This window comes from Pseudorasbora parva, chromosome 16 (assembly GCF_024679245.1).
Source record: "Pseudorasbora parva isolate DD20220531a chromosome 16, ASM2467924v1, whole genome shotgun sequence".
NCBI lineage: Eukaryota > Metazoa > Chordata > Actinopteri > Cypriniformes > Gobionidae > Pseudorasbora > Pseudorasbora parva.
The window spans coordinates 11,568,479-11,580,615 of NC_090187.1; the positions used below are offsets into that span (position 1 = coordinate 11,568,479).

Below are 12,137 nucleotides of genomic sequence, written 5' to 3' on the forward strand. Positions count from 1 at the left end.
CAATTTCCACCGGTGGGGGACCCGTCCCGAACGCGATTTCTAGCAAGAGGGACCACACCACCACCCCCTCCCCAGAGCGCTACTGCCCCTGCCCCTGCAGAGGTATGTGCACTCCACTGGGTCATACCATGAAGAATCAAATGTTCTTGTTCAAGCAGCTGATAATATTATAAAATTTGTCCTATACTAATGATCCCTGAGTCTAACTAATTTTTTTACTGAAATTATGTTGGATTGGTTGTATTGAAATTGCTGGATTTCTGTCATCAAATCCTATAACAAATCACGTTTACATGTCAACACGGCCTATAAAGTGTTTAGAATCTTAGTCCATCCAATCACAAAGAGTATGACAGACACAAATCACCAGAAGAACTAAAAGAACTGTACAATTCAAATATGTCAAAGTTCAACAGTGCTTTGCTATTGCTGGATTGTGTGTAGCACCTGCAACTCTGCAGACCCATCTGAAGTTCATTCCCTGATAATTTCAGTCTAATCTTAATATTTTATGCAGCATATTTCAGTGCAGATTGTTTTTAAGTCTGCCAATGAGGCTAATATAAAATATATACATTTGGCACAGAACCTCATACAACTGTTTATGATTATATATTTTTATTCATTTATTGTTTTCTCTATAATGAAGTAGTGTGTACTTAGGGTGTACTCACAGTAGGCACAGTTTCCCTTTGCCTTGTACTGTACCCGAGCGCAATTGTTGCCCTTCACTCACATTGCACTTAAAGTACAGGGCCATGTCATTCACGATGCAACTTTTTGTTTTGAAGACAACAGAAAGAAAAACACTTTTGTAATAAACTGCCTAAAAGATTGATAATTTATGCCAATTATTGCATATCTGGTTTCTCCCAAGGTTTATTTTTCTCCATTATGCCACCTGATGGAGTTTTGGTTTATTGCCACTGTCGCCTTTGGCTTGGCTTGCTCAGTTGGGGACACTCAAATTTCAACTAAATATCCAAATAAATTAAATGACTAAACTTAATTAACTATATCAACTAAATTACTGATATTACCATTTTTTCCAGACCGGTTATACCATAGATATGTATACAAACCAGACTCATTTGGGGTGGCATAAATTATCAATCTTTTAGGCAGCGTTTTTCTTGTATTGTATTTTTGTCTCATGGGGATGAAAGACTATAATTCCCAGAATGCTTCGCTGCCCTGTGAGGCCACTCCCAAAGCTACTGAATCACTTTTACTTTCCCACCACCGCATTCATCTTCATAAAATCAGTTCAGTTAGAGAACAGACACTACAATTAAAAACTGAAAGTGTGTGTTCAATATATTGTGATTTAGCCGCTGAGGAAGTGTCAGCACAAACTCAGCAGGAGTAAGATTACACGCATCGTGATGAGATGAATGAGCTCTCGTGATGACAGCTGAGGTAAACGTGTCCATGCTCGCGGCAGTAGTTCTTAGCGCGTGTTCAGTCTGGCGCGTTTTTAGTTCATGCTTTTGGAAGATTAACTTTCATAGGAATTAACTTGAGACTCACTTTGCTCCGCCAGCCGCACCGTTTCCATGAATGCCTGAGCCGAGCTGAGCTGTGAGTGCGACCTCATCCCCCATGTGCGAGTTGAAAACGTGGAAATGGCTCCCTCTGCTGGCTGTAGTCTTTAGCCTCTGGCCAAACATTCCAAAGATGACGCAAATTGACGATATTTGCGCCACCGGAGTAATTTTTTCAGAAATAAAATGCATAAATCTCTAGTCTCAGGGGGATATGAGGAGGGGGGGCACAATCATTCGAATATACTCCAGGGTTTCTACTGATACAAAGGCATATGCTAATCGCCTAAGTAACCCTTTAATGATTGAAGCACACAAGAAAATTTTGTCCTAAAAAAAAAAAGTCCTAAAACTGACAATTAATCAGTATAATCAACTGACGATTAGTGCGGATCGGGCCACATTTTTCTGTCCGAGCCTGGCCCACGTCCGACAGAGCAGTAACCGAGCCCAACAGTTAAAATATTTTTTTTTACCTCATATACTAATGACACATGTAGCTACGTTTGTTTGTGTGGAAATCCCGTTTTATTAAAGGGGGGGTGAAACACTCAGTTTCAGTCAATCTCATGTCAATCTTGAGTACCTATAGAGTAGTATTGCATCCTTCATATCTCCGAAAAGTCTTTAGTTTTATTATATTTATAAAAGAAATATGGGCTGTACCGAGTCTTTCCGGAAAAAAACGAGCGCCTGGAGGCGTATCGTGTGGGCGGAGCTAAAGAATGACAAGCGCGCAAAGCGGTGACGTCCTCAAGCGTGGAGAAACTCATGGCTATCGAGCTTAGCTAATACAGATATGATCCAGAATCATTCGGAGGCTGAAATAAATTGAACAGGAGAAACGGTAACAGCAGGACGTCCGTCTCTGTGGTATGTACTGTATTTAGTGGCCTGTCAACATTTGAGTGTGTTTACTCGCAGTTTATGAGGACATGATTCGGTTTATGGACTATTGCATGCGATTAAACCTTAGCAGTAGCAAGCAAAACGGTTTTGCACCTCAGACTAGTGTTCATAGAACAACAATAGAGTCCGTTAGCGCATTTGAATGACGAAGCACGCGATCGTGTCGTTTACTGATGTTTACTCACGCGACGATAGCCAACAGTATGGACATTTGAAGCAGTTTTACTCACTGGCTGCTTCCAAAGCAGGACCGAACCTATATCGCTGGGACCGCTCCGTCAAAAACACACTTCTTTGGTATGATTTGGGGAAGTCCTGACAGCAGTGAACGGTGGAGATCCACTTCTGCGATGCGACTGAATACAAGGACCTTCCGATCTATTAACGTCAAGTCGAGCCATACTCGGAAAAAAAACTCTCCGAAACTTGTGAGAAACCGGAAGGAGTATTTTTAACTCAAAAATACTCTATCAAATGTCCAACATTAGTTTTTGAAACTTTGTCTATGTTTAGGATTGGAATCCAAGTCTTTAACAGTGTAAAAAGCTCAGTATGCATATACTATATATATATATATATATATATATATATATATATATATATATATATATATATATATATATATATATATTAGGGGTGTAACGATACGCGTATTCGTATTGAACCGTTCGGTACGAGGCTTTCGGTTCGGTACGCGGTACGCATTATGTACCGAACGGTTCTTGGACTAATTAATTACAATTAGGACAATAAAAAAAGTGTGTGAAATATAATAATATGCGTTCAACAAGGTAGCCCAATAACCAAAACGACATAACAGGCAATGCCCCTGACACCGCCGAAGTGAAAGAAAGAAAAAAAACACCAAATATGTTTTAGGCTGCTCAGTCAGGTGCTCGCTTACTCAGTAGGCTACGCGCTGAATGCTCGTGGCAAAATGGCAATTGCGTTTAACAAACCAGAAATAGAAGATCCTCCAATAACCAACAGGTCTGGTGTTTGGGTGAACTTTGGATTCTTGGTAAGCTATGATGGTGTTGGCAAGATTGATTGATTGATAAACAACGGTATGTCGCATTTGCTGATGGTACAGCAGCGGGAATAATTCATGTCATGTCAATCAAAGCCGACAACAAGACGATCTTGTTGTCTTTACGCCGACAACAAGACGATAAAAAGGAGAAACAGCCACAAACTATCCCACAAACTATCCCCGCAGCATTTAGACAGACATTTCCAACTTATTCAAATGGCAAAAGACATCACCGCGCGAGTGGTCCATTTATAGCCGCGGATATGAAACCTTACACCCGTTTCACACATACTCCGTCTGCAGTGCGTGTGCGGTGCGTATTTTTTTCCGTCCCCATGTTAACCGATGACAGCTTTCAAACTGCACGCGGGTGCTGTCCGTCAGTCTGTTCCAGGTGCGTTGCGTCTGCAGCAGTGCGGCGATCGTTTTCATACCGAGTCAATTTTTTGCTGCGCTGCGTTGCTGCATTAAAGTGGTAGAACATTGTTCGCATTAAAATTAACATGTACTGACGCGAAAATCTTATTCACTATAGTAATTTCACCACAGATGCATCTCATTTAAAATATATTCTTGTTTCAAAGTCAACACATGGCTTTTTTTTTCTCAAGTAAAGCAACAAAACGACACCATACCTGGCATTTAGGTTAAAAAAAATGTGCCATAATGGAGAGCACTCGTACTTTCTTGGAGGTGAAAAGCAAAGTTATTTTTGACCTTCATGATTTCTTTTAAAAGGGTTTAAAAACGAAAGTAAAGGCTAGAGTTGTCACATGCCTGTCCTGTCTTGTGTGCACATGTGGGTTTTGTCAGTATGGCCTATGTGCTTCTGTCATTGTCTGATCCCTCCCCCCTTGTTATCTAATTAGTGTTTGATTTCTCCCACCTGTGTTTCCTCGTTCCCTGCCTCATTTGTTCCCTGTTATAAGCTCCTGGTGTTTGTCAGTCTTTGTGGTATCGTTGTATATGTCTCGTCATCGTCTCCCGGTTCCCTGTGTGGTATGTCTTCAGTTCATAGTTTTTGATTATGTATTTTGCCCCCTCGTGGGTTTTGTTTTCTGTTTATGTTTATTTTTGTTACAAATAAATATATCATCTTTTGCACATGAGTCCTCGCACCATTTTCCTTTGTGTTTGTGACGTGACAGAACGATACCACCATTAGAGGACTCAGCAAGATGGAAGGCTTCCTTTTCCCATCTCCCTGCCCCTCTGCTTCACCGATGGCAGGACGACGGCGCAAGCTCCTCTCCCTCCGGCAGGAGGGAACCAGCGTGAAGGAGTTTGCGCACCGGTTCGTATTTGCAGCAGAGGGGCTCAACATCAGCGCGACAGAGCTCAACGACATTTTTAACAACGGACTAAATGAGCCTGTTAGCGCTTGGGAGATGGGAATGCTGGGGATTTTATCATTTTGGCAGTTTGTGGGATTTATGTACAATCGTGGTGGTGGAGGAGAGTTATGGAAGGGTGGCCTTCCTCCGCTTGGTCCTCCTCCACTTATCCTCACAGACTGCCAGGTCCCCAGTCCTCCGATGACCCCTTCGGGGAGAGGTGAGGAGGAAGAGAAGGAGGGCTCCTTCGGTGATGGATCCGGTGGTCCCAGTTCCAATGGATCGTATTCCGGTGGTCCCTGTGCCGGTGAACTCAGTTCCAGTGGTTCGTATGCCGGTGGATCGTGTTCCAGTGGATCGTGTATCATTGCTCCCTGCTCCAGTGGCCTCGAGACGGCGGCGGAGGAGAAAGGCTTCCTCCACGCCAGTTCCGTTGGTCCCTGTGCCGGTGGTCCCGGTGGATCGTGTTCCGGTGGTCCCAGTGCCGGTGGATCGTGTTCCGTTGGTCCCTGTGCCGGTGGTCCCGGTGGATCGTGTTCTGGTGGTCCCAGTGCCGGTGGATCGTGTTCTGGTGGTCCCAGTGCCGGTGGATCGTGTTCCGGTGGTCCCAGTGCCGGTGGATCGTGTTCCGGTGGTCCCAGTGCCGGTGGATCGTGTTCCGGTGGTCCCTGTGCCGGTGGATCGTGTTCCGGTGGTCCCTGTGCCGGTGGATCGTGTTCCGGTGGTCCTTGTGCCGGTGGATCGTGTTCCGTTGGTCCCTGTGCCGGTGGATCGTGTTCCGGTGGTCCTTGTGCCGGTGGATCGTGTTCCGGTGGTCCCTGTACCGGTGGATCGTGTTTCAGTGGACCATGTTCTGCCCGCGCCGACACGGCGCCCTGCTCTGACCGCGCTGCCCCGGCGCCCTGCTCTGACCGCGCTGCCCCGGCGCCCTGCTCTGACCGCGCCGACCCGGCGCCCTGCTCTGACCGCGCCTCCCTGGGCGCCTGAACTTTGTGGGCCACCATGGCCTCCTGAAAATTTTGTTTTCCCCATTCCCTCCTTGTTGACCCTTCCCTTGTTTGTTCCTTCCTTCTCTGTTTCCCCTGTCCCTCCCGTCCCGCCCTGGTCTGTCCCTCCCGTCCCGCCCTGGTCTGTCCCTCCCGTCCCGCCCTGGTCTGTCCCGCCCTGGTCTGTCCCGCCCGTCCCTCCCTGGTCTGTCCCGCCCGTCCCTAGTGGAGCGTCTGGTAGCCGCTCCTTAAGGAGGGGGTAATGTCACATGCCTGTCCTGTCTTGTGTGCACATGTGGGTTTTGTCAGTATGGCCTATGTGCTTCTGTCATTGTCTGATCCCTCCCCCCTTGTTATCTAATTAGTGTTTGATTTCTCCCACCTGTGTTTCCTCGTTCCCTGCCTCATTTGTTCCCTGTTATAAGCTCCTGGTGTTTGTCAGTCTTTGTGGTATCGTTGTATATGTCTCGTCATCGTCTCCCGGTTCCCTGTGTGGTATGTCTTCAGTTCATAGTTTTTGATTATGTGTTTTGCCCCCTCGTGGGTTTTGTTTTCTGTTTATGTTTATTTTTGTTATAAATAAATATATCATCTTTTGCACATGAGTCCTCGCACCATTTTCCTTTGTGTTTGTGACGTGACAAGAGTTGGCTGTTTTTGAATAGACTATTGTAAGTTTCTAATTTAAAATGTTTGTGATTTAAGGCTATAAACTATCTTTAAATGTTTTGCCACTTGTGTGAGCTAAATCTAAAGTATATAAATATGAATAAATGAATTTAATAAAATGTTGTTTAAATGTAGTAGGCTACGTAACCTGACTTCTATTAAAGAGTAAACAAAGAAAATTGGAATTCTGACGAGGCATGTTCAGTAAAAACTTTTGGATTTTAAATAAAAAATAATGAATAAATGCTGTGTTTGTGGTGTGCAACAGCGGATCAGTTGCGGACTGCAAACGCAGCATATGTAAAAGCACTGCAGGGTGTGGGGCTCCTGCAACGCACACGCTAATGTAAAGAGCTAATGTCTTATTCCTGTAACTACATAGAAGATGGGTAAAATCATACAACAACAAAAAAATCATACTTTGTTAGTTTTAATTAAAAAAAAAAAAAAAAAGGTAATTTCTGCCAATTTTTTCTTTTTGCTGTATCTAAAACATACCGAACCGTACCGAACCGAACCGTGACACCAGTGTATCGTATCGAACCGAACCGTGAATTTTGTGAACCGTTACACCCCTAATATATATATATATAGGGCCGGGACTCGGGCCGGGGTCGGGGGCCGGGACTCGATTAAAAAAATTAATCTAATTAATTAGAGGCTTTGTAATTAATTAATCGAAATTAATCGCGTTTTAATTGCATATAAATATTTTACCTGAGAACAATGAGAAGTAATTTTTCACATGTATTTTTAGTATACCATTGAATAATGACTGAATACATAAGCTTAATCAACAAAATATTGTTTATTTATTTCAGTCCAGCAGACCAGTGCAATGTTTGCCATTAAGTGTAGCAAAAGCATATTTGTGATATTTGAGGGTCGATGTGCTGCTGTGATACGCAAATTCCTTGTTGTATAGCTTGCACACAACCATGCTCTTGACGACGCTTCCATTCTTTCGTTTTTTAAAACAAAATTTCCCATCCACGGGGCCAAGCAAAGCAGTCTCATCAGCTTCTTCGTTCATGTTCACTCATGCCCTGCGTCTCAATCAGCTCCCTAGTTCACTAGTCAGGGCACTGATCAGGACATAAGTCAATGGGCTGACTCCCTGATCAGTGCCCTGACTACTGAACTAGGGAGCTGATTGAGACGCACCCATGGTTTGTTGTTGTCGTGACTCCGGAGCGAGCGCTAGATGGTGTTCCAGTATAATCGGCCCGTCGAAACTCATTCATTGAAAAACGTTCCGCGGTGCAAAAATAAGTGTGGTTAAAAAAAAAATATATATATATATATATATAGTTGCCAGAAAGATTTTCAGTATGTGATGATAGGCTAACATAAAATTGGGCAAACTGTGTAATGAAAAGTCTTCTAAACTAACAGAAACTAAATTGTATGACCCCTTTAAAAAAAAAAATTACCCCTTTACCTGCAGGTCAGCGATGGTCTTACCAAACGCCTTCCGCTGCATCACATAGTTCCTTGTCTCTTCAAACATGAACTCACAGCTGGCAAGGCCCATGACTGCTACAATAAGGCGTTCCTGCAGAGTAACAGAGGAATAGGGAGAGACTTAAGTTAGTTTTCCTTTCTAATATATAATGCTGTGTCAGCCTGTTTTGTAGAACTGTCCCTTCTTATTTTGATATTTTCTAATGACAATGCAATCCATGTACAAAAGAGATTCACAAACGGATGCAATATGTGAGGGGGAATTGATTAAGTGCTGAAGTTAGAAGGAGAGGAAGATCAACTAATAATAATACTCCTTAATACTCACAGAGCTTATAAACACTACTTATAAGGCATTATACAGAGGTAGGAAGAAACAAAACTATCACTGAAACTTCTGAAGATAATCATATTCGTTCGGAGCTAGACAGCAGACGATTTGTGCTTTCACTTATACCTGTGGCAGCTCGTTCATCATATAATAGAATCCTTTATTGACCTGACCCAACAAAGCTTCAGCGGGCAAACGCACATCCTCAAAAAACAGCTCAGCTGTATCCTGCACAGAAACAAAGACCCAATACATTTATAACCAGACTGCTTTACATTATCAATAAATTGTATAAACTTATATACATTTAAAACTGATGTGATGGAAGGCATCAGGGGGCACCTGAGCTTTGAGCCCGAGCTTCTCCAGCTTGCGTCCCTTTTGGAAGCCCTTAGTGCCGTCGTCGACCAGGAACAGACTGATTCCATGAGCTGGTGTCTTCGCTTCATGGTTAGTCACAGCAACTACAATCACTACACCACACATCTTGCCATTTGAGATGAACACCTGACAGAAAGGGACACAAGTTGAAAACTGTTTCAACAAAACCTGATGGAAAATTCTTGCACCAACAAACTAATCAGCAAAATATTCACTCTCACTTAATATTATAAAAAAAAAAAAAAAAAAAACAGGAATACAGAGAGTATGAGAGAACTCAAACCATTCCTTTTTGTCTGTCTAAGAATAGTTTTTTATTGACATCAAACTGCCAAATGACTCGTTTTGTACTTCCTCCTCTTTCGTAGGTAACAGATAATCGCCCCATCTGGCCACCCACTGGCTATACCCACTATATAAAATTATATACACTCAAAAGAAAAACTTGGATTTACTTTAAAAAGTAGCGTCAAGTGGTTCCACACAACTATATTGAGTTATTTTTATAAGTAAAGATGACAAAATTTCTTTGAGTAAATACAAACCATTTAAATTTGTCACAGTTACATAATTTATCATTTATATATGCAGTTTACTTAATAAATGTATAAAATTGTATTATGTTATTAAAATCTCATTCATTAAATTAATTATTTGCTCTACAAGTTTAAGTGGAAAACTATTAAATAATAGCAAGCATTTTTAAGCAAAGATAACTCATTGGACAGACTTAATTTAATTAAGGGCAGGAATTCTGTCCAGTAAATGCATGTATAGCGCCCACAGCTAAACACACACTCCTCTAAATGTCCAATATAACTGAACATTAAATATTAACATAAATTACAAAATATTTCCCTTTACTGAAAAACAAATAAATAATAAGTAAAATAATTTACTTAAGTAAAGCAGGCAATATTTATTTTTAGTATAAACAACTCAATACATTTTAATTACATTTTGTTTGGCACTTTATTTCCACATTTTGAACATTTTCTTAATTGTTATTGAAAATATAAATGCCTTTCTGATGTGATTTGTGATGAGAAAAGAGAGGAGCAAGCTCTGCAAAAGACGAATTCAAATCCGTGTTTATCGCGACAAAACAGAGATCCATTAGCCATGAATACGCTTTACTGATTACGTCACTGAGGACACTGAACTATGAGACCCATTTTATATTAGGTGGCCTTAACTACTATGTACTTACATTTTAATTAACAATTTGATACAATGGACTTATTGTGTACTTACATGTTTTTACATTGTACTTAATTTTTTTTAAAAACCTGCATGTAATTACGTCTGTAATTAATTTCTGTAGTTACATTTGTAATTACACAGTTGGCACTTCCCTTACACCTAACCCTACCCTTAAACTTACCCACGCAACCACATCTGTCCCTAATTTTACCCGTATCCGACCTCAATATCAGCAAAAGTGTTTTGCAGTATAATTCAAACACAGTAAGTACATTGTACTTAAGGCCACCTATTATAATGTGGGGCCGAACTATGTATACACAGACAGATAGTGAACTAGACGCGCGCATGCGTGCGTGCGTGCGTGCGTGTGTGTGTGTGTGTACAGAGCAGAATAGAGTATAAGGGATGGATAAGATGGGTGGAATCAAATACAGCATTGTACATTACAGTACATGCCATGTGATACTGTAGACAGATCACCATGGTAGAGGTTGCCACATTACTGTAACTACGGCAGCAAACTCTGTTCTATAGCCTAGAACCTCATGGCAGTTTCATAACTTTATCACACCTTTTGATAACACACTAAATATACACTATTACAAACATTATGGATTCAATTACATAAGTTAGGTAATGTACGCATATTTTCTAATGTGGTATCTGTAGCCTGTGTAACTGTAATTGATTCGGCAATGAGGGTAATTTGAAACACGTATCTAGCATTGTTTGCTGCTGGATGAACTGACTGTTAAAAGTACTAAATTGAAAGCAGATCATACAGTTGTGTTTCAGTGATTAAACCAAATGATCTCATTACATATTACAATAATCTTGTGTTTGAAACGATGATAATGTGGATTGAAATATGTGCAACTGAATTAAAGCACGAGATCAGTTTTTGTAGGTAACTGTGTTTACCAGTGTGAACAGTTTGAATTTTTGTACTAAGAGCTTTGAAAATGTACACCTTAAGCCGGGTGCACACTGTGCGATTTTGCCCACGATTTGGCCGTCTGAGACAAATTTTGCTAATCCTCAAAGATTCCTCTGATCCTAGGCTAAAATCTGATGTCTTTGATCGTTAGTTTGACATGTTCACCGGCAGCCGATTAATGACCGCTGCGATCAAATTTTTCCTCAGACGAAATTCTGTCAGTGTCAGAAGATTTGGCACACAATCCTGCAGTGTGATTTCTCCTACGACGACAGTCAAATATCTTGTTTTTTCAAGACAAACTATGACCAAAACGAGTGCTAGGGATTTCTTTGTAGCCACCATTTCAGTCCCGCATGTAATGCAGCTAACTGTCACCGAACTCATTCATTCATAGATGATATAAAACTCCAGACGAGTTTTTTTGCGTGTCCATTTTTAGCGCACCTTGATTATTATACAGTCTGACATTAATGCCAACTGAGATCTTACAGTGTGACATGGCTTACAGCAGCGATCATGTTCGTACAGTCTGACAAGCAACATTTGCAAAGGATTTTGAAAAATTGCACTGTGTGCAGGACCCATTAGTTGTGAAAATAGTACCAAAGCGAATAAAAAAAAAAACTGTAAATGCAAAAAAGTTGGCTAAACCAGTGAAAAGAAGTTGGTTCAACAATTGTTGGACCAACCTAGTATTAAGTGTAAATTAGATTTGTAAATAAAAGTAACAAGCAAGTTGCAACAAGTTAACAATGCATTCAGGGTCCAGCATGCAAAACTCATCCATGGCTCCCAGAATGCATTGCAGCATCAAGCATGTCACCATTGTTGAGATTCATAGGCTGATTTTTTTTTTTTATGTCTGTGGGAGTAAATCTCACAGGAGGTCAAAGTGTTTAGTGTACAATCTGTGTTAAATTCATCTTTTCTAATTAAAACCATGCTGGATCTTTTCATCACAGTAAAACAAAGTTAATAGTATATTGCTCAATCAGCTAAACAAAATATCTTAAATTGGGAGACATGTGACCTTACTCAATTAATTGAGTTAAGTGAACTACTTTGTTTAAAGGTCCCGTTCTTCGCGTGTTTTCAAAGCTTTGATTATGTTTACAGTGTGCAATATAACATGAGTTCATGTTTTGTGTGTAAAAAAACACAGTATTTTTCACACAATTTACTTATCTGTACAGCGCCGTTTCCTCATCCTAAAAACGGCCTGATGATTTCCTTGTTCTATGAACTCCCTCCTTCAGAAACACGTAACGAGTTCTGATTGGGCCAGCGCTTCCCGTGTTGTGATTGGACAGCAGCTTAGCGCACTTTGCCCGGAAAGGTCC

At 41.2% G+C, this 12,137-nt stretch overlaps 1 protein-coding gene across 1 annotated transcript in view; it reads right to left on the reverse strand.

The window, feature by feature from the left end:
• The window catches only part of LOC137043342 (long-chain specific acyl-CoA dehydrogenase, mitochondrial-like), a 44,507-nt gene that overhangs the window by 14,109 nt on the left and 18,261 nt on the right, over positions 1-12,137 (reverse strand). Inside the window, exons 6-8 of the mRNA XM_067419599.1 lie at positions 8,613-8,777; positions 8,397-8,498; positions 7,917-8,030 (exon numbers count right to left, since the gene is read on the reverse strand). Of these exons, the coding sequence (XP_067275700.1) occupies positions 7,917-8,030; positions 8,397-8,498; positions 8,613-8,777 (381 nt within the window). The remainder of the gene's footprint in view (positions 1-7,916; positions 8,031-8,396; positions 8,499-8,612; positions 8,778-12,137) is intronic.